This window comes from Paroedura picta, chromosome 3 (genome assembly GCF_049243985.1).
Source record: "Paroedura picta isolate Pp20150507F chromosome 3, Ppicta_v3.0, whole genome shotgun sequence".
Taxonomy (NCBI): Eukaryota; Metazoa; Chordata; class Lepidosauria; order Squamata; family Gekkonidae; genus Paroedura; species Paroedura picta.
Genome location: NC_135371.1, coordinates 68,834,626 through 68,857,558, shown reverse-complemented (window position 1 = coordinate 68,857,558; position 22,933 = coordinate 68,834,626). Strand labels below are relative to the sequence as shown.

The window sequence follows — 22,933 nt, the reverse complement described above, 5'->3', positions numbered from 1 at the left end:
TAAACTTCAAGTACAACGATATAGGCTAGATATCAGGAAAAAGTTTTTCACAGTCAGAGTAGTTCAGCAGTGGAATAGGCTGCCTAAGGAGGTGGTGAGCTCCCCCTCACTGGAAGTCTTAAAGCAAAGGTTGGATACACACTTTTCTTGGATGCTTTAGGATGCTTAGGGCTGATCCTGCGTAGAGCAGGGGGTTGGACTAGGTGGCCTGTATGGCCCTTCCAACTCTATGATTCTATGATTCTATGGAGTAAATTTGCCTAAAATGGGGGGGGGGGGAGTTCAGAGAGCGTTTTTGTCTATAATAATTATTCCTGCCTCCACACAGAGGCTTTTTTGTGTACAGAAGGGTAAGACAGGTCTATGGGGAGCAGAAAGGGAGAATGTTGTTATACTGCGTGAGCACCACAGCCTCTCTAGACCTGCTATTTTTGCGGCCGGGAGAGGGGTGGGGGGCGGTACGTGTGTGGCTTTGCTTGCTGTGTCGGGAGAAGGGGGCGCTGCCTTGCAGGAGCACGCACATCTCCTTTAAGAGCGCGAGTGACGTCTGCGGAGCTGCAGTTTCCCGCTGTTGCCTCCGGCGAGGAAATTCCCCGGCTGACTGAGGCGACCGGGGAAGATCACTGCACTTGTTCCTGGGCGGAAGGTCGGCTGCCAATGCCAAGGGAGGACGGAGCCGCCGCCAGTGGCTGGCAGGCGGCGAGGGCGGCTGGTGCGTCCGGGTAGGGAGGCTTCTGCTACCGCGGGCCCGTCTTCCATGGCTCCTCCCGGTGCCCTCAAGCACCTCAGCCTGGCTCTCGGGGCCGCGGTGGCCGCCTTGGGGTCGCTCCTTTTCATAGCCTTGAAACTGTACTTCCGAGACGTCAACGACAGCAGCGTCGGCTGGAGAGGGCGCTGGGAGCGGCAGCTGGCCCTGGAGCTCGGGCGCAAAGCCCCGAATGGGGACAAGGTAAGAGCAACGGGAGCGCCCCCTGACCTGCTCCGACGTCCAGTTGTAGGTTAGTGCTAGGTTTGTTATTCTGCACATGCTCAGATGATAGCGCTGAGTTCTAGCGCTGGAAACAAGTAAGTGAAGCATACTTTCAAGTACATTCTGTTGGAGGCTGGACATAGCATGTATCTTTCTGCTTCAGTGCTGGGATAGGACAAGACTAGACTTGCCACATACTGGGCTGTTGGCCATCAATCTTCCTGTACAAACTTCAGTCTCTGGTTTGTATTTCATTGTAATGGTCTGAAAAATGAAGGTAGTGCACTGCTTCACATACACTCTGTATGGGTTGCACCTGCTTCAAGAGGGAAGCTTCCAAAGCAGGGGAAGAGTAGTTCCCTGAAGAACAGTAGGGTTACAGCCTTCATCTTATGCCTGCACTTCTAACCTTAAAGCCCATTTATCTGATCATCCCAGCCACCTTTGGAGCAGTTCCACTTCCAGCTGCATGGGCTTGCATGTGCTTATACACACAAGAAGACAGTGTAATTTAGCAATTAAAATGTCAGATTAGGATCTGGAAGACCAAGGTTTGACTCCCCACTCTGCTAAGGAAACTTGCTGGGTGACTTTGGATTTACCGTACTCTCTCTCTCTCTCTCTCTCTCTCTCTCTCTCTCCCTCTCCCCCCCCTCTCTCTCTCCCTCTCTCTCTCTGCCTAACCTGTTGTTTGGATAAACTGGAGGATAAGAATGGAGAGAAGAGAGAACCTTGAGTTCCCTCTGAGAAAGGTGGGGGATAAAGGAAGTAAATAAATAGGGAACTGGTGGCCACCCAAAGGGAGGTGCTGCCCAGCAATGCATGCCTCAACTCACCTTTTGGTGGTTCTGCTGACTGGCTCTGTCTCAGCTCTGCTTATGCAAGTCATAATAATAAAATGGAAATGCTGTGTTCAGAGGCAGATGCTGTGCCACAGGAAAATACTGTTGGTTTCACGGCCAGTTCCTAGAGCTTCTTGAAGACTTTAACCAGCACAAACAGAACAATAAGTAAGATGGAAACTAGTGACTTTGACCAAGGAATCAAAATAAGCAGAGTGCAAAGCTTCATGCCCCGAATTCTTTTATTTACCTCACAAACACTCATTTCCAAGGGGATGCTACCTCTTGTTTGTGTGACCCTGTCTACTTTTTAAAGGAAAAAATCTCTTTTTGTCTCCCCAAGTTCTCCTTCAACAAAGCCCAATCCTTTGTCCCCCTGCCTCCAGCTTAACAGGAAAAATAAGAGGCAAAATGGACAACTGCTGTGATGTGCTAGCTAATAGAGGTCTGTTCTCCCTTATTCCTATGTCCTGATGTGCAGGCTTATTTTATAAACATTCAACTTGATCCCCACTTGCTATCTGGAGTGGTACCATCCAAGACTGGTTATGAATTAATTCTGTGGACTTGATAAATGTGTCCTTGCAGTTAAAATCATAGAATCATAGAATAATAGAGTTGGAAAGGACCTCATGGGTCATCTAGTCCAACACCCTGCACTATGCAGAACACTCACATCCCAATTGCTCATCTACTGTAACCTGCCACCCCTTTGCCTTCACAGAATCAGCCTCTCCGTCAGATGGCTATCTAGCCTCTGCTTAAAAATTTCCAAACATGGAGAAGCCACCACCTCCCGAGGAAGCCTGTTCCACTGAGAAACCGCTCTGTCAGGAACTTCTTCCGGATGTTAAGATGGAATTTCTTTTGAATTAATTTCATCCCATTCATTCTGGTCTGTCCCTCTGGGGCAAGAGAGAACAATTCTGCTCCATCCTCCATATGGCATCCTTTTAAATACTTGAAGATGGTTATCAGATCCCCTCTTAGTCGTATCCTCTCTAGCCTAAACAGACTAAGTTCCCCCAACCTTTCTTCATACATCTTGGTCTCCAAACCCCTCACCATCTTTGTTGCCCTCCTCTGGACACATTCCAGTTTGTCAACATCCCTCTTCAACTGGGGTGCCCAAAACTGAACACAGTACTCCAAGTGAGGTCAAACCAGAGTAGAGTAAAGTGGTACCATCATCTCCCTTGATCTGGACATGATACTCCATTTGATACAGCCCAAAATCTCATTTGCATTTTAGCCACTGAGTCACACTGCTGACTCATGTTCAGTGTATGGTCTACTAAGACTCTTAGATCCTTTTCAAACATGCTACTGCTAAGACAAGTCTCCCCCATCTTATATTGGTGTATTTGTTTTTTCCTACCTAAATGCAGAACTTACATTTGTCCCTATTGAACTTCATTTTATTCAGTTTAGCCCACTTCTCAAGCCTATCAAGATCATCCTGTGTTCTGTTGCTGTCTTCAGTTGTGTTTGCTACCCCTCCCAGTTTAGTATCACCTGCAAATTTAATAAATATCCCCTCTAATCCCTCACCCAAATCATTTATGAATATATGTTGAACAACACAGGCCCCAGGACAGGTCCTTGGGGTACTCCACTTGTCACTCTTTTCCAAGAAGATGCTGAACCATTAACAAGTGCCCTCTGGGTACGATCTGTCAACCAGTTATTGATCCACCTGACAGAATTAGGATCCATACTGCATTTTACCAACTTGTGAACAAGAATATCCTGTGGAACCTTAGCAAAAGCTTTACTGAAATCCAGATAAACTATGTCCATGGCATTCCCCTGATCCAGCAAGGAAGTCACTTTTTCGAAAAAAGAGATAAGGTTGGTCTGACATGATTTGTTCTTGCGAAACCCATGCTGAGTCTTAGAAATCACAGCTCTCAGTTCCAGCTGCTCAAGGACCAAGTGTTTGATTATTTGTTCAAAAATTTTGCCAGCTACAGATGTCAAACTGACAGGTCAATAATTACCCGGATCCTCCTTTTTCCCTTTCTTGAAGATGGGGCCAACATTTGCCTGCCTCCAATCATCTGGCACCTCACCTGTTCTCCTAGAAGTGTCAAAAATAATGGACAGAGGTTCAGAGATGACATCTGCAAGTTCTTTTAGTGCCCTTGGATGCAGTTCATCTGGCCCAGAAGACTTTGTTTCATTTAAAGAACCTAGGTGTTTGTGGACTGCTCCAGCAGTGATCCTAGGCCACCATTCCCGTTCCCCGTGTTGTGTTACATTTTTCATAGAATCACAGAATCTTAGAATCATAGAGTTGGAAGGGGCCATACAGGCCATCTACTCACATTGCCACATTGATTTTTGCCACATTGATTTCTATTTCCCTCACAAAAGAAGACTGAGGAGAAATAGGAGTTAAGCAGTTCAGCCCTCTCTTCATCATCTATTATAATTTCACTTTCTTGTCCTCGCAGTGGTCCTATGGTGTCCCTATTCATTTTCTTGCTTGAAATATAACTAAAGAAGCCTTTTTTGTTATGTTTAGCGTTTCTTGCTAGCCTAAGTTCATATTGAGCTTTAGCTTTTCTAACACTGCCCCTACAATTATTGGTTATTTGTTTATACTCATCCTTGGTAATAAGGCCTTTATTCCATTTCCTATATGACACTTTTTTTACTCCTCAAATCATTTGACAACTGCTTATGGAGCCACCTTGGCTCTCTTAGGCTCCTCCCATCTTTTCTTCTCAAGGGAATTGTTCGTGATTGAGCCTTCAGTATTTCACTTTTAAGAAACTCCCAGCCCTCTTGGACTCCCATCTCTTAAGTCTTTCTGACTACGGGACTCTACGCAACATACCTTTAAGTCTGTGAAAATCAGCTTTCCTGAAGTCCAGTCTATACGTACGACTACGTAAAGGTTTTCTCTTTCCCACAATTGAAAATTCCAAAAGCACATAGTCACTGCTACCAAGTGTGCCCACTACTTCCACCTCATCTACCAGTTCTTCCCTATCAATGATAATCAAGTCTAAAATAGCATAGCCCCTAGTTCCCTTCTACATTCTGGGAAATGAAGCTGTCGGCAAGACACGTTAAGAATTTTACAGAATGTGCATTTTTAGCAGAGTTGGTCTTCCCATAAATATGTGGGTAATTGAAGTCACCCATGACCACTATTTCTCCCTTTTTTGAAAATTGTGTACTTTGGTCTAGCAGTATCTCATTCAAGTCCTCTGACTGGCTTGGTGGTCTATAGCAGACCCCCACAATAATACCACTCTCATGTCCTACTCTTTTTATATTTATCCAAATACACTCAACTGAACTTTCATGCTCGGGTACCTGTATTTCTTCACAAGTATAAAGATTCCTAACATATATTGCTATACCTCCCCCCTTCTTTTTTTGTCTGTCCCTTTTGAATAGACTGTACCCCTCAATTTTAGTATTCCAATTGTGAGTATTATCCCACCAAGTTTCTGTGATTCCTATTAGGTCATAGCCCCCTTCCTCTATTACGACTACTAGTTCTTCCTGCTTGTTTCCCATACTCTGTGCATTAGTGTAGAGACATCGTAATCCATCGTTTGTGTGACTCATAGTTTGGGTTTTTGAACTTCCTTGTAAGCTAGTAGTTCCCTGCTTATGTAACATTCCCTGTAGATTTGAGATCTTCTCATCTTCAGATCTTGCCATCACACCAAGTTCTGAATGTATGTCTCGCCCCCCATTTGTGTCTAGTTTAAAGCCCTCTTCACCGGGTATGCAAGGGTTCTCCCAAAAATACTTTTTCCGTCCCTTGTGAGGTGCACTCCGTCTCCTGATAATAGCCCCTCATATGACATCGTTGATCAAGATCCAGAAATCCAAATTGTTCCCGTCGACACCATTGACGTAGCCAGTCATTTACTTGCATAATTTTTCTCTCTCTTCCTATGCCTCAGCCGCTTACAGGAAGGACTGATGAAAACACAACCTGTGCTCCCAGGTCCTTTGCCTTTTTCCCCAGATCCACAAAGTCATTTTTAATAATTTCCATGCTCTGCTGGGCAGTATTATTTGTTCCTACATGGATGAGAAGGAAGGGGTAATGATCTGTAGGCTTGATGAGCCTGTCCAGCCGTTCTGTTACATCCTTAATGTGTGCACCAGGTAGGCAGCAGACCTCTCGAGACAACAAGTCTGGTCTAGAACTCTCACCGTGGCGGCCTGTGACATTTTTACTGGTCTACGTTGGGGCTTATTCTTCATGGGGGATTGCACCATGCTCCTGGGTTCCTGAATCAACCTCTTCAGACAGACCTTGGAATCAATTTCTGAGCATCAGTGGTTCAGACCTTCTCCTTATTCTTCTACTCCTATGTGTAACATTCTTCCAGTTAGTGCCCTCCTGTATTAGGTGTCCTTTAGCTCTTGCTCTTGGCTCCTTACAGAGTATTCTGATTTAATCCAGACCCCAAGAGTGCTTTGGGTTTTGTTTGTATGGCGCGCGCTTCTGGCAAACAAGAGCCTTTTATAGCAGGAAGGCCTACTCAGCAGAGGGTGGAGCTAGCAATCAGCTCCTGAGTCAGCTCCTGAGATAATGCTCTCCTTCTCCCAGCTCCTTCAAGTTAGATTTTTAAAAGGCACTCTGCTGAGTCTTCATTCAAGTCTGACCCTACACCCTGTGTTGCCAGCTTTGTCTTCATGCAGTTGTGTAAAAGGGAAACAAGAGGGTGACTGGGCTTTTCCGCACAATTGGCAATATGTTTACAGCATCTGTCATTGTAGCTGGTTGCTTATGACAACAGTGTTCTTGAGAGGCATTTTAGAGCTCAGCATAAGCAGAGGAATGGGTTCATAAAGGTAGAGGTAGCCCCTGTGCAAGCACCAAGTCATGTCTGATCCTTGGGGTGACACTCTCTAGCGTTTTCTTGGCAAACTCAATACAGGGTGGTTTGCCACAAAACAGCTTGAGCTTCAGGTTGGCAGCAGTCCTACTCGATTTATCACTTAACCTTATGGTATTTATTGGCAATTGCAGTTACCTTTCCAACTACTTTAATTTCTGAGTTGTCTTATCTCCATAAAAAACAGTATCATCCTGACTGTCTATTAGGACTGACCAAAATATTAAAAAAAAAATAAAATGCAGGCACAGGACTTGAAGTTCCTCCAAACTCTTCATCACAAGAACAAAACTGAGGGAATAGAGCTAAGTATGTTTGAGGCCCCTTCAAGGATCGCTGCCTTGTCATGGCGAAGGAGCTTGCGTAGCTCAATGAAGCTATGAGCTATGCCAGGCAGGGCCAACCAAGACGGACAGGTCATAGCAAACAGCTCTGACAAAAGGTGATCCACTGGAGAAGGAAATGGCCAACCACTCCAGTATCTTTGCCATGAAAAGTCTATGGACAGTTCCAAAAGGCAAAATGATATGATGCCGGAAGATGAGCCCCTCGGGTCGGAAGGTCCCCAATATGCTACTGGGAGCAGATGGCTAGTACGAGTAGCATCAGAATGAATGAAGCGATGGGGCCAAAGCCTAAAGGACACTCAGTTGTGGAGGGAACTGGTGGTGAAAAGACAATCCGATGCTGTAAAGACTTTTATTCCATAGGAACCTGGAACATCAGATCCATGAATCAAGGCAAGCTGGACGTGGTCAAACAAGAGATGATAAGAGTTGAACATCAACACTTTAGGAATCAGTGAACTAAAATGGACAGGAATGGGTGAATTTTATTCAGATGACCATCAGGTATACTACTGTGGGCAAGAATCTTGTAGTAGAAATGGAGTAGCCTTCATAATCAATAAAAGAGTAGAAAAAATCAGTATTGGGATACACTCCCAAAAATGACAGAATGATCTCAGTTTGAATCCAAGGCAAACTATTCAACATCACAGTAATCCAGGTCTATGCCCCAACCACTGCTGCTGAAGATGAAGTTGACCAGTTCTATGAAGCTCTACAACACCTTCTAGAAGCAACGGCAAAAAATGATGTATAAAAACACGGTACATTTACAAATATAAGAGCCCTGCTGGATCAGACAAGTGGTCAATGTAGTCCATCATGGGGAATTGGAATGCTAAAGTAGGAAGCCAAAAGATAACCAGGATAACAGGCAAGTTCGGCTTTGGAGAACAAAATGAAGCAGGGCACAGGCCGGTAGAAGTTTGTCAAGAGAATACAATGGTCATAGCAAACAACCCAAGAGACGACTCTACACATGGACAACACCAGACGATCAATACAGAAATCAGATGGACTATGTGCTCTGCAGCCAAAGATGGAGAAGTTCTATACAGTCAGTAAAAACAAGACCAGGAGCTGATTGTGGTTCAGATCATCAACTTCTTGTTGTAAAATTTAGGCATAAATTGAAGAAAGTAGGGGAAAGCACTAGGCCACTCAGGTATGAACTAAATCATATCCCTGACGAATATACAGTAGAGGTGACAAATAGATTTAAGGAATTAGATCTGATAGACAGAGCCTGAAGAACTATGGATGGACATTGTACAAGAGGTAGCAACTAAAACAATCCCCCCAAAAAAGAAATGCAAGAAAGCAAAATGGCTGAGGAAGCTTTTCAAGTAGCAGAGGAGAGAAGGGAAGTAAAAGGCAAGGGAGAAAGATTTATTTATTTATTTATTATATTTATATACCGCCCTCGCCAGGGGCTCAGGGCGGTTTACATAATAACACAAGAACAATACATGGAACAGTCTTATAAAACAGTGGTCCCCAACCTGTGGGCCGCGGCCTGGTGCCGGGCCGCGAAGGCCATGGCGCCGGGCCGTGGCTCCCTCTCCCCGCCCCCCCCCCCGCAGTAAAAAACTTCCCGGGCCGCAAGCTTGCGGCCCGGGAAGCTTCTTACTGTGGGAGGGCGGGGAGAGGGAATCAGGGCCGGCCGCGCCCATGCGGGCGCGGCCCGATGCGTGGGCGTGGCCCGCGCAGGCCACGCCCCGATGCCCTGCCGGTCAGAAAGGTTGGGGACCACTGTTATAAAACATTTGGGTAACGGTGCAATAATAACATAATTGTAAACATATAACATTATAATTGTGTAACCAATAAACAATACAATGTTGCAACATACAAACAGGTCCAGAGTGTATAGGTGGTGTTCTGAGGGGGGCGGGGAGCAGGGGCCCTTTGGTCGCTGTTGGTTATATATATCTGGTCTCAACCGAATGCCTGGCGGAAGAGCTCCTCCTTGCAGGCTCTGCGGAACTGTTTAAGCTCCGTCAGGGCCCTGATCTTTTCCGGGAGCTCGTTCCACCAGGTGGGGGCCAGAACAGAGAATGCTCTGGCCCTGGTTGAGACCAGGTGGACTTCTTTAGGGCCAGGGACCTTTAGCTGGTTGGTAGCAGTGGAGCGCACGGCTCTTTTGGGGGCGTAGGCAGGGAGGCGACCCCTCAGGTACACTGGGCCCTGACCACGTATGGCCTTGATGGTAATTACCAGAACCTTTAGTCTGATCCGGAATTCATCTGGCAACCACTGCAGTTGATGGAGAATGGGCCGGATGTGGGATCTCCACGGTGTGGAGATACACCCAATTGAATGCAGAATTCCAGAGAATAGCCAGAAGAGATAAGAATGCCTTCTTAAATGAACAGTGCAAACAAATAGAAGAAAACAGTAGAATAGGGAGGACCAGAGATCTCTTCAAGAAAATTGGACATATGAAGAAAACATTTTATGCAAAGATGTGTATGATAAAGCAGTGGTCTGCAACCTTTCTAGGGCTGCGGACCGGCGGTGGTGGGGAGGGCAATCGGCCGGCTCCGCATGCAGCGTATGCGCAGCTGCGCATGCGTGTTTGTGCCATTCGCGGCCGCAAACACACATGAGCGGCACTTGCACGCATGCATGGAAGTGCCGCGCATGCGCGGCCCTACTTCTCTCTCCCCCCCTCCCACAAAACGAAGCTTGCCGGGCCGTGAGCTAATCGTCCGCTTTTGCGGCCGATTTGCTTGCGGTCTGGGAAGTTTCTTACTGCGGGGAGAGGGAGCCACGGCTCGGTGCCAGGCCACGGCCTGGTGGTTGGGGACCACCATGATAAAGGACCAAAATGGTAGGGACCTAACAGAAGCAGAAGAGATTTTTAAAAGGTGGCAAAATTATACAGAAGAACTATACAAGAGTGAGCTTAACATCCCTGATAACCACAATGGGGTAGCCACTGACCTGGAGCCAGACATCCTGGAATGTGAAGTCAAATGGGCCTTAGGAAGTCTGAGCAACAATAAAGCTAGTGGAGGTGACACCATTCCAGCTAAACTATTAAAAATATTAAAAGACGATACAGTAAAAGTCCTGCACTCAATATGCCAGAAAATTTGGAAAACTCAACAGTGGCCACAGGATTGGAAAAGGTCAGTTTACATTCCAATCCCAAAGAAGGGCAATGCCAAAGAATGTTCAAACTACCACACCATTGCACTCATTTCTCATGCTAGTAAAGTTATACTCAAAATCCTACAAGCTAGGCTCCAGCAATATGTGGACAGAGAAATTCCAGAAGTACAGGCAAGATTTCGAAGAGGCAGAAGAACTAGAGATCAAATTGCCAATATACGCTGGATGATGGAGAAAGCTAGGGAGTTCCAGAAGAACATCTACTTCTGCTTCATTGACTATGTTAAAGCCTTTGATTGTGTGGAGCACAACAAATTGTGGCAAGTACTTAAAGAGATGGGAATACCAGAGCATCTTATCTGTCTCTTTAGAAACCTCCATGCAGGTCAAGAAGCAACAGTGAGAACTGGGCATGGAATCACTGATTGGTTCAGAATTGAGAAAGGATTTCGGCAAGGCTGTATACTCTCGCCTTGCCTATTTAACAATATACGCCATAGAAGTAAAGCTGCGGCTGACTTTTTACTCAGCACTGTGGGTCTCTCTCCCCCAGCTGTGGGGCTGGGAATCCGCTCTGACTTGGAAGGTGTTTCTCTCTCCTCTCTTTAAAGGAGGGGGCGGAAAAGCCCAGCCAAGAGGAGAAAAAGGGAAGAGCTGCCCTCCCGCCCTCCCAGCAGATTCCATCGTGTGCCACCACCTCCTCCTCAGTGAAGCGGCAGCGATCCCGTCTTGCTCCCAGCAGTTGGAGCAGGAGAAGTGAGGCGGCCAGGAGGGTGTTTTTTGTAACCAGGGATGACCAGCAGCAACACGCCAGCTGATGCTTGGCAGAAGAGTTGGGAGCCTGCACCAGCCGGCACCCGCATGATAGCGGAGGTCTGCGCCTGCACCTGGGCGCTGGCTGGTGCACTGCCAGCATCAGCACTCCGCCCCTCCACGACGCTGGCCTCCCCAGTCCCTCTCACCCCCCACAAACACCAGTAAAGCTGCTGCTCACTGACACTGACCAGCAACAGTCTATGGGTGTCTCTCACCCCACACAAACATCTTTGTTGATGGCATTGACTTTTCTAAATAAGACACCCCTGAAAATAAACCATAGTGTGTCTTCTTGAGGAAAAATAAATATAAGACAGTGTCTTATTTTTGAGGAAACACGGTACATTTACAAATATAAGAGCCCTGCTGGATCAGACAAGTGGTCAATCTAGTCCAGCATCCTATCTCACACAGTGGCCAAACAGTTCCTCTGGATGGCCAGCAACAGAGCACAGAAGCCATGGCCTTCCCCTGATGTTGCTTTCTGGCTCTGGGATTCAGAGATTTAGTGCCTCTGAATATAGAGGTTCCCCTCAGTCACCTTGGCTAGTAGCCACTGGTAGATTTATTCCTCCATGAATCTATTCAATCTCCTTTCAAACCTGTACATCTTTCAATGGATACATTCAGACCAAAGGAAGAAGCAGTGACAGGGCTATTCACAGCATTTGGCTATTCAGGGTGGTGATGCATGTGCATTACATCTTGTTTTTGGAGCAACCAACTCTGCAAGGTAGTTAGATGGAAAGATAATTCCATGGAAAGATAATTCCAAAGGCCACAAAGACAAAGGTTGCATCTGCCGGATTGATAGTCCAACCTTGCATTTATGGAATTTAATGATTTTTGCACTGAATCCTCCTTAAAGGGAGTTTCTCTTTAAGAGTTTCAGCATCCTGATTTTTCTAGCAATGAACTAGGCTTAGTGGGAGCTCATGACTTCTGTTGCATAGTGTATTTTGGAAGCTTGAAGAGCTGTAATGAAAAAGACTTACAGCTGTTCTTCTGGATGAACAGATCATGAAGCAATGGTGATGGAAGCCCTGAGGACAAACTTTTTAAGGCATGTTTCCATAAGTAGGGGAAGGCTTGTAGTATATTGCAATGTTTCCTGACTCGCCTTGCTTTTACTGCATCATAATTCAATTTCTTTACCAACAGTTCTGTTTGTATTGTTTTCAAATTTTGTAATCCTAGATTTAGATTATTTAATGCAGGGGGTTCCCAAAGTGGCGACCGTAGGTGCCAGGGCACCTAGAGACATTTTTCCTTGTACCCACCAAGGGCCTTTAGAAAGTGAGCAAGGACAAGTGGGGCTTTTCTCCAGCAAGGCTTTTGATTGGCTGTTCACATCTTAACCATTAGTAGCTTTTAATAATTGGGAAACGGACCAGTAGATGGAACGTGTCCAGGACGCAGAGAGTGTCTGGGCTCCATTTCTGGCCACACTCTGTGGACCAATTGGCACAGCCAGTGCAGCTGTCTGCACCCTGATTGGGCTGGCCCCTGGAGGACCCGCCTCCACATGGCTGTGGTAGGTCCTCCGTGGATGCCAGAAATCTATCCCAGACACCCTCCGTGGCCCTATCAGGGTGCAGTCAGCAAAGCTGCCCTCCAAAGCCAGCTGCATGGCTCTCCTACACCCTCGCGGCCAACAACCCTGCCTGCCAAGGGCTGTGCATTTGCGGTGCCCCGCCACTCCAGATGGCCACTGGCAGCCAAGAGGAGGAGGTAGCAGCAGCGAGGAGCCGGCGGCTGTGCTGCTGAGGGGGCACCGTGCCTGACAGCACTGAGAGGAGGCCGTACACCCAGCGGTCTACAGGTGGCGGCCACTACCACAAGATGGCACATGGAGAGGGTGCACAGGAGACCATGAGATGGCGGCGGTAGAGAGGCTGCACAGGAGCTGCTGGGGGTGGTGGCACAAAGTAAGTGGCAGCAGTGGAGAGGAAGCCGCTGCTGCCGCCCAGCCCAAGCACTTCCAGCCCCAAGGGCCTCGTGCGCTCTCCCCGCTGCCTTTGGAGATGGAGGTGGCCACAGGTCAGGAAGCCACTCCACTTTGTGCCTCGCCAGCCCTGCCTCCTCCCACACACCCCCTTTCAGACACTAGCACCTGCTGCATTTCAGTCTGCAGCGGGCTTTGTGCCTACTTCTTAATAAAGTTGCTTTGGCAGCAGCTGTCACCACAACACAAGGATATTTGCTGTGTGACTGAAGGCGAGCTGTGGCAGCTGTTTTATGTCTGGCTGTGTTTCCTGGGGCAGCCATTTCATGGCAACCATTTTGTCACTGCACCCACCATATCATGGTAGAATTTCACAGCCTCAAGAAGATTGGGGACCCCTGCTTTAATGGCATATTATGCTATCTGACAATTATTGTTTTAAATATTTTGTAACCGTGAGAAAGGCAGGTGATAAGTGAAATATATAAATAGAGGTTTCCTAGTGCTGTAGAAATGTAGTATTTTTCACAGTATGTACAACAATAAGCATTTTCCTCACACTGATGTTTCTTATCCAGATTTTCTCAACTATTTTACCATTGAGAAACCTCTGAATCATTCTTCAGGTTTTGAGAAATCCCAGAAGTGGCACAATTGTGCAGAATATGTTTGGGAAGCATAGCTGTGTACACACTCACCTGGGGCCCTTCCCCTTCACACCGCCTCCAGGACCATCATTGGCCATTGGAGAGGGGGGCAGGTCAACATTAACCACATATGGTCATAGCACCTGACAAATGTATAACATGTATTAAAAATTAACTCCCAACCATTTAGGAAATCCTTCCGGGGTCATTCATTCATTCATTCACTCAGGGATATTATCAACCTTTCCCTGAGTTCCGGGGAATTCCCCGAGCGGCTGAAGGAGGCGGTGGTTCGCCCTCTCCTGAAAAAACCAACGCTGGACCCGCAGGACCCTGCCAACTACCGCCCGGTGTCGCACCTAGCGTTCCTGGGCAAGGTGGTGGAAAGGGCTGCGGCGGACCAGCTCCTAGCTTTCTTGGATGAAACTTCAGCACTCGATCCATATCAGTCTGGCTTCCGCCCTGGCCACGGGGTGGAGACGGTGTTGGTCGCCCTGCTGGATGATCTCCGTCGCCAGCTGGATAGAGGCGGGTCAGCCGTGCTGGTCCTTCTGGATCTGTCGGCTGCTTTCAATACCATGGACCATGAGATATTGGTCCACCGCCTCGCTGGTACGGGGATACGGGGTACAGCCTTGCGCTGGATATGCTCCTTCCTCCAGAACCAGACCCAGAGGGTTGCAGTGGGGGATGAGCTCTTGCGCCCTTATGGACTCCCTTGCGGGGTCCCACAGGGCGCGGTTCTCTCCCCCGCACTATTTAACATCTTCATCCGCCCTCTGGCCCAGCTGGTACGGAGTTTTGGGTTGGGCTGCCGTCAGTACGCTGACGACACCCAGCTCTATCTCCTCATGGATGGCCACCCAGACTCGCCCCCGGAACCATTCGCCAGATGTTTGGAAGCGGTGACAGAATGGTTTGAGCAGAGTCGCCTGAAACTCAACCCCTCCAAGACGGAGGTCCTGTCGCTGGGAAGTAGGGGGCGGGAACAGGAAGCGCATTTACCCACCCTGGCAGGGGCGCATCTTACCATCGCGTCCCAGGCCAGAAACTTGGGTGTGACCATTGATGCCTCCCTGACTATGGAGGCGCAGGTCAGGAAAGTAGCCGGCCAGGCATTTTTCCATCTTCGCCAAGCTCGGCTACTAGCGCCCTACCTGTCCCCCGAACACCTGGCCACTGTGATCCATGCAACGGTCACCTCCAGATTAGATTTCTGTAACTCGCTCTACGCGGGCCTATCCCTGTCTCTGATCCGGAAACTCCAGCTAGTACAAAATGCAGCTGCTAGGGTCCTCACCGGCACACCTTGGAGGGCCCACATCCAGCCTGTGCTGAGGCAGCTGCACTGGTTACCAATTGCTGTCCGAATCCGGTTCAAGGTTCTGGTTCTAACCTTTAAGGCTTTACGCGGGCTGGGACCCACATACCTGAGGGACCGCCTAGTGCCCTATGCCCCCCGCAGGGCTCTGTGCTCTGCGAGTGAGAATCTTCTGGTCGTTCCCGGCCCTAGGGAAGCACGCCTAGCCTCGACCAGGGCCAGAGCCTTTTCGGTCCTGGCCCCCACCTGGTGGAATGCGGGACCCTGCGGGACCCTTCAACGTTCCGCTGGGCCTGCAAGATGGAGCTCTTCCGCCAGGTCTATGGTTGAGGCTGGGGCTGCTGGGGTACATCGACTGCTCTCCCCCGGGCTTCTTGAACATCGTTGACCTCCTTCTCCTCCACCCCCCCTTTTTTAGGAATGGGGGTAGGAAGGGAATCTTATTATTGTGCCGCCATGTTGTGACATTTTAAAGTCTTTTAATGGGAGTTTTAATGGGTTTTTTTAAGACACTGTAACCCGCCGCGAGCCATTTGGGAGTGGCGGGAAATAAATCGAAATAATAATAATAATAATAATAATTCATTCATTCATTCATTTGATTTCTATACCACCGCTTGCCGTAGCCTCGCAGTGGTTTACACATAAAATTCTAAAACAATAAAACCCCAATAAAATCCTCCTTAAAATAACAATCACAATGGCGACCATAATGTCTCGTAATCCCTCCTTGAATTTGGGAACCAGTTGGAAAACCTGTCCCCCGGGACTCTGCCCCGGCCTCAACCGTATGCCTGGTGGAAGAGCTCTGTCTTGCAGGCCCTGCAGAAAGCTGGTAACTCCAGCAGGGCTCTTAGCTCTACCGGGAGCTCATTCCACCAGGTTGGGGCCAGGACCAAAAAGGCCCTGGTCGAGGTCAGGCGTACATTCCAGGGGCCCAGGACAACCAGTAAATTCATACCCGCAGAGCAAAGGGCCCTGCGGGGGGCATAAGCAAGCAAGCGGTCCCGCAGGTAGGCAGGACCCAGGCCACGTATGGCCTTAAAGGTTAATACCAATACCTTGAACCTGACCCGGAAACAGGTAACCAGTGCAGTTGATGAAGCACCGGCCAGATATGGGCCCTCCAAGATGTCCCAGTGAGGACCCTCGCAGCCGCATTTTGTACCAGCTGTAACTTCCAGATCAAGGACAAGAGTAGGCCGGCGTAGAGCGAGTTACAGTAGTCGAATCTGAAAGTGACTGTTGCATGGATCACAGTGGCCAGGTGTTCTGAGGACAAGTAGGGCACTAGTAGCTGGGCTTGGCGAAGGTGGAAAAAAGCCGTCCTGGCTACTTTTGTGACCTGAGCCTCCATTGAGAGGGAGGCATCAAACGTCACCCCCAAATTCCTGGCACCTGGTGCAGGTGTTAATTGCACCCCATCCAGGCATGGGAGGTGCGCTTCCTGGTCCTGTCCTCATTCCTAGCCACAGGACCTCCATCTTGGAGGGATTGAGTTTCAGGAGACTCTGCCTGAGCCATCCAGCCACCGCTTCCAAACAACTGGCAAATGTATATGGGAGGGAGTCCGGCTTGCCATCCATTAGGAGGTAGAGCTGGGTGTCATCCGCATATTGGTGACATCCCAGCCCGTAGCCCCGGACCAGTTGGGCTAGAGGGCACATATAGATGTTAAAAAGCAAAACCCTGGTTGAGAAAGCCTGTTCTTATCAGTCATCAGGTTAAAAAAATGTAATACTCCTAATTCACTTCCAGCAATAAATTATAGTGAAGCTTGGAGGTCAGAACTCATTATCTCAGCTAATAACCATTAATGAGCTGCTATGACAGACAAGGCCTTCCACAACCACACTACTGCTCAAAATTAACCCTAAATTCTCTTTGCAGGCACGTTCGTGTGAATATCAGGTTTTGGTTCTAGGCTTGGATGGTGCTGGAAAGAGCAGCATTCTCCATTATGTGTCCAATACAGAAGCCAAAAAGTGCATATCTCCTACTGAGGGTTTTAATTCTGTGCAACTTCAGTATAATGGATTCCAGGTGGACCTTCTGGAAGGTAAGACCTGCTATAAGCTCTGGGGGGGACATCAATTATTAAACTGAGGTTATACACACCTCAGTTTTTTTTTTGTCTGGCTTGTGCAGCTATATATCTGGAAACTCTTTCCATGCTATAAATGCATTTATTTAAGAACTTGGTGATTAAGACTCACACTTCAACAGATTTAGAATGGCACAAATCTTCATGTCATCATTGGAGCCACAAGTTTGATTTGGTTCTATTGTACAAACTGTAAATTCTACCTCACTAGAATTCATGAACATTTAAAAGAATGTTCCCTACATTTAACTGCTCCCCTCCTCAGAAGCTCAAAACATGCTCCCATAATCTTTAACCGCTCCTAGAGGAGTGGAATAAATAAAACAGTAAGGGCCCCGAAAGCGGGCCCTGTCCGGGATGAGGAAGGGTGCTGATAGGCCCCTTCCCCTGGACTGACAAGCGGAGAGCCCAATCGTCTGGAGCCTGCCGGGCCCGTCGGGCTTCCTGCGCTGCGCCCACCCCCGCTGCCTTCTCCCCAACCCTCCACATGCCCATTTTTAAAAATGGGCTTTGTTCCTAGTACAACATATTACTAAATTACACAGTTGGGGCTGCATCCATAGCAACAGCTATGAACTGAGTTTGCTGTCTATTCCCCCTCTCATAAAAGGAATAGCTGCCTGCATGCTGACTTCACATTTTGTTTGTTCCTCAGTTGGTGGCAGCCAGAACCTCCGTTCCTACTGGAATCAGTTCCTGAGCAAAGCACACATTTTGGTGTTTGTTGTAGATGCTGCAGATGGTCCACGCCTGCCTGCAGCCCGGCAGGAGCTGCACTGTTTACTAGCTGAGGATGCTCAGTTGCCTTTAATTGTGCTGGCCAACAAACAGGTACGTTTCTTTGCAAATCTTACTTGTGAACATCTTAAGAGATCTAGCTCATCTCATCTGAACTCCTTAGTCTCCCACATGGACACTGACTGGGCTAATGGGACTTGTAATATCCAGGGTTTAGCCCTTAGAGGTTACTTGACTAGTATTAGCCCCTAGTGTAATTATTTCCCATACTTAAGTTTACATGCCAATCCTTGTCAGATAACGCATGACAAATTATGGCTCACTTGAAGAGAAAAGCTTTCGTTGTCATTATTCTGTTTGTTGGCCACTGTGTGAAACAGATTAAATGGTCGAGGTGGCTTGTTGGTCCTCCAGTTAGCTCTTCTTATACTGTTATTATTCAAACTACAATTCTCTACCCATCCTAGGACAAGAAGGATGCACTGAGTGTAGCAGAACTACACAGAGAGTTGGCCTTGCATGCCTTGAATAGCCAGAGGGAATTCTTCCTCCTGCCTACAAGTGCTACTTATGCAGGCCTGGGCACAGCCAACAGTGTTCTCCACCTGAAGAATCTGCTGATCAAACTTCTTGCACAGATCTAAAAACTCCTGGACCTCGCCAAGATATTCAGGCCCATGGACACCCAAGACTTCAGTTCTTGCAGCAGCTACTTGAAATATTTTCTCTGTACAGCTGAGGAGCAGATAGGATGCCTCTGTTAGGCATTTCCTGCCCCCACCCCCATAAGTGAGCCCCATTGCCATTCTGCCTTTGGACCCAGGGCAGAAAATAAAAACATAAGCAAAGGGCAGGCAACACAAATGAAGACAGTTTGTAGTAGTGGCCCATGATGACTGCATTCCTAAAAGAAAATTCAAATAGCAGTACTTATATCCCTCTTTTATCTCTCAGTCTCTACTACCACTAGATCTATAGTGATGAACAGAAAAAAGTGGTGAATGGCCTTGTCACAGGTACAACTTCACTTTCTTTTTCTACGAAATATCTACGATACAAAAACCTTTGTGTCTTCATTGGACATTCAGACTGATCTTGCCCCAACAGGGGGAAAGTATCCGATTATGGTAGCTTCATTGGCATCCCTTGAGAACATGTACATTGGCCTGTGCTGGTTGACTGACCCACAGAAACTCCAGTATTCTCCTTAAGACCTTGATTGCATTCATGCATGACTCTGACCTCCTACACATGTGGTTTCTTAGCTTTTCCTTCTCTGGGGACACAAAGTGTCCTTAATGGAAAGTGGAACTCCCTGCCAGGCTAAGCTGCTTAGTGTAACTGGGTCTGTGATCAAACTGGCCTGTTGAGATCCTTTTATAGGCATTGTTATTCCTGATAATGGCTTCAAGTTGGTTCCCAAAACAAATGATCCTCTACACCTCAGTGCAAGTTTCTTTGCCTTCCTTGTTTTTGAAGTCTGAATCAACTGCAGCAGAACGTGCATTTGTCGTAGTAAATTTGCATGAAGAACTAGCTGCTCAATGAATAATGGGAAAATACTCAATGGGCTAGTGTGGAATGCAGGTAGAGAGTAAGAGTGCACTGTTGCTGCCCCTCTTTCTAATTTGGTGCTATGTCTGATCTCAGTAACTCAGGAATAAAGTTGTTCCTATAGCATCCATGTATGCTTTGATCTGGAAACAGAGAAGTACTGCACAGTCTGTCTGTGCTACCAGGCAAACTACCCCATTCAGGCTGAAGATATGAACCTGCATGGGTTCCTAAGCCTTCACTAGAGAAGAAGCTGCTGCTAGTTCAATGGTCCATCTTGTCCCCTGCAGAATATATTCAGCCAGTGTTTGCCCTGTTTACATTAAACTAACTTGCTTTAAGCAGCACATTTGCTGCCTTCCTAGTTATTTTGTTCCCTTCTGCCAGGACACAGAGAATCACAATACTCTGACCCTCCCACCCCAGTTCCCTACTGTTCTTGCTCCCAGACTATAGGAAGCTTTTTTTGTACTGGTGGATCACAGCTCTGCAAAAGCAGGTTCCTCTATACTATAGGAAAAGGACAAATGCTGATCAATTGTTTACAGGATGTCTTTCCACCTTCTCCACTAATAAACCTTGAAATATTACCTCACACTTAAAAATGTGGTACTGTGTTTCACACTGGCAGAAGAAAGCACACAAAAGTAGCATCACAGTATTGCAGCTAGGGAAGGGCAGAACTCATGGGATTTTGTTATGATTATCATCACCACTGTACCTGCAGACTGCTCTACACAGGATTGAAAAATCTTTCTAGAGGAAAAAATGACCCATGGGCTTAGGGCTGGACAGTAGACTGGATATTCAGAGGGTTGGATAGGGAACTGACTAGAAACCACACCCAAAGAGTGATTGTCAATGGTATTTCATCAGATAGGAGAGAGGTGAGCAGTGGAGTGCCATAGAGCTTGATACTGGGTCTGGTACTTTACAACATTTTTATCAATGATCTGGATGAGGGGGTAGGGGGCCTCCTCATTAAATTTGTGCGTCACACTAAATTGGGAGGAGTAGCAAACACCCCTGAAGATATAGTTCGACAAGATCTGACTATGCTGGAAACGTGGGCAAATGAGAACAAGATGCAATTCAATAAGGAGAAGTGCAGGGTTCTATATCTGGGTCACAAAAATGAGAAGCATGCCTACTGGGTGGGAGATACACTTCAGGGTAGTATTGTGTGTGCATGCAATCTTGGGGTGTTTGTAGACTATAAGCAAAATATAAGCAGGGAATGTGACACGGTGGTAAAGAAAGTAAACACAGTCTTGAGCTGTATCAACAGAGGCATCATATCAAAATCACAAGATGCCATAGTCCCACTCCCACCTGAAGTGTGCAGTTCTGGAGCCCTCATTTTAAAAAGGATGTGGACAAAACTGAGAAGGTTCAGAGGAGAGAAATGGGAATGATCCAGGTCCTGGGGCCCAAGCCCTATGAGGAAAAGCTGAGGGACTTGGGAATGTTCAGCCTGAAGAAGAGGAGGTTGAGAAGGGGACATGATTGTTGTCTTTAATTATTTGAAAGGTTGTCACTTAGAGGAGGACAGGGAAAGGTTTCTGTTGGCAGCAGAGGATAGAACCCACAGAAATGGGTTTAAACTACTTGTAGAACAATATCTGCTAGATATCAGGAAAAAAAATTCACAGAGTAGTTCAGCAGTGGAATTGGCTGCCTAAGGATGTGGCCTAAGCAGGTGGTGAGCTCCCTCTCACTGGCAGGCTTCAAGCAGCGGCTGGACAGATACTTATCCTGGATGCTTTAAGCTGATCCTGCATTGAGCAGGGGGTTGGACTGGATGGCCCCTTCTAAACTCTATGATTTTGATTACTGTATACTTCAGAGGGAGGTACAGAAGCTATATCAAAGGCACACTGTGGAGCTATCCCAAGAAGGCACCACAATTCCTTTGGAAATAGAAAAATCCCCGGAATAATTTAATGGAGAAGTATAGCCTCTTCCTATAAAGCTCTGAACGGCTGAACCTGAATTCAGGTGCTTCTTCCGTTCCACCCAGGTGACTTTTCAAATCCCCTCTCTGATCTCTCTAGGTTGCCCTGATTGCTGCTTCCTGCTACTCCCCCCCCTTTTCTCCCTCTCTCCGGGTGGTCTCTGCTTAGAGGTGTTGAAAAAATGGGTCGCCCTGATCGCTGCTTCCTGCCTTCTTTCTTCCTCCCTTTCTCTCTCTATCCAAGGTGGGATCCGGTGCTCTGCTTTGAAATGTTAAAAAAATGAGCAAATGGTTCAGCCTGCTTGGCTCCAGCATTTAGCACCCAGCTGGGTTCAAACCTTGGGAAAGGTTGTCTGGCTCTTGCGTTGATGGGGGGAGGGGAGAGGTTCTACTCATGTGCCTATAAAACCTGGGTCTGAACTAAGAGCAGCATCACAGTCAATTTTCCTGTTCCATGTATTGCCTTAGCTGAGTGTTCGTCGGGGTGTCCTGCCTTCAATAAAACTAACTTCTGGTGAAATGCTGAGCGTTGGTAGTCACTAAGTTGGGATATCAAGGAAGGGCTCTGCAGCTGCACTATTTGCCTGGTCCCTGACAGTTTGACTGTGACCAACATTCCTCCCCGTTAATCCCTTTAAAACCACCCTCCTCCTTATGATGACAGCAGGGGCAGAGAGGGAATTGGGGAAAAACTACATCTGAGACAGCATCCCTGGAACATGGAGGCGAGGAGGATGACTTGGTGGGGCATCTACCACTCCTTGGTGTGGAGGAATCTATCATTGAGAGAGCGGCCCTGCACTGGCGTGGGGGAATGCATAGTGAACCGGGAAGGATGTTTATGCCCAGTGCCATCCGGAGGTTGCTGAGCCCTCGGGCTGGGATCAGTCTCCCTCCAGGAAGGTCGTGGCCTCCACTAATGCTCACAGGACCTATGTGGGGGCCGCAGATGATGCTCAACTGGCCAAGGGATTGCTTGGGGCCCCATGGGGAGATGGTCTGTCCAGACGGGCAGGTGGCTGTCCTCATGGACATCCACCTTGGAGGGGAGCGCTCATCGCCGGGCACGCTGCCAGCGAGCAGCTACCAGATTGACCCCAGCTGGGCAACGGACGTGGGGCTAGAGCGCCTGGGTCCGGCTCATACAAGGGGTGCAGTGGTGCACCATGGTTCTCCTTACAGTGGGGCCGAAGTCATACAGAGTGGTTAGGACACGCCTCTGCTTAAGGGCAATTGTAATGCAAATTTCTTGCAGCCACTTAGCTGGTGACCAGAGCCTGACCTTCCAGTCTTAGATTGCCCTACTGCCTAGGCAGGAGATCCTGAGCTCTGCTCCTGATCAATAGAATCCATTGGATTTACAAAAGCTGCAAAAAGAGGATATTTTTCTGCTACAAGCAACTTCTTCACAACTGCAATTCTGAGAAAACTGCTAGAGTTCTTTCACCATGGCTCCCACTACCTGCAAGCAGCTGGAGCCAGGACCGACCACGCTGCAGGAGAAAAACAGCGGGAAGGTCAGAGAGAAGCAGCCCGGAGCTCCGGGCCTCAACTCCTCCAGTGGACGTGCATTGGGTCATGGCTGGTGGCGGCGGCGGATTCCCCACCCCCGGCAGGATGGAAGGCTGGAGCACAGATCAAAAGGGCCCTCATGAAGGAGAAAGGTTGAGCTGTGCCAAAAGACACTGGCTCCCGCAAAGCGGT

The 22,933-nt window shown here is 47.8% G+C and overlaps 1 protein-coding gene across 1 annotated transcript; it reads left to right on the top strand.

Annotated features, from left to right (window-relative positions):
• The first annotated feature begins 513 nt into the window (after positions 1–513).
• On the top strand, positions 514–21,973 carry ARL10 (ARF like GTPase 10). The gene is made up of 4 exons (XM_077326363.1): positions 514–949; positions 16,770–16,938; positions 17,639–17,814; positions 18,189–21,973. The coding sequence occupies exons 1-4, from the start codon at positions 758–760 to the stop codon at positions 18,363–18,365; spliced, it is 714 nt and encodes a 237-aa protein (XP_077182478.1). The 5' UTR covers positions 514–757; the 3' UTR covers positions 18,366–21,973.
• The last annotated feature ends 960 nt before the right edge of the window (positions 21,974–22,933 follow it).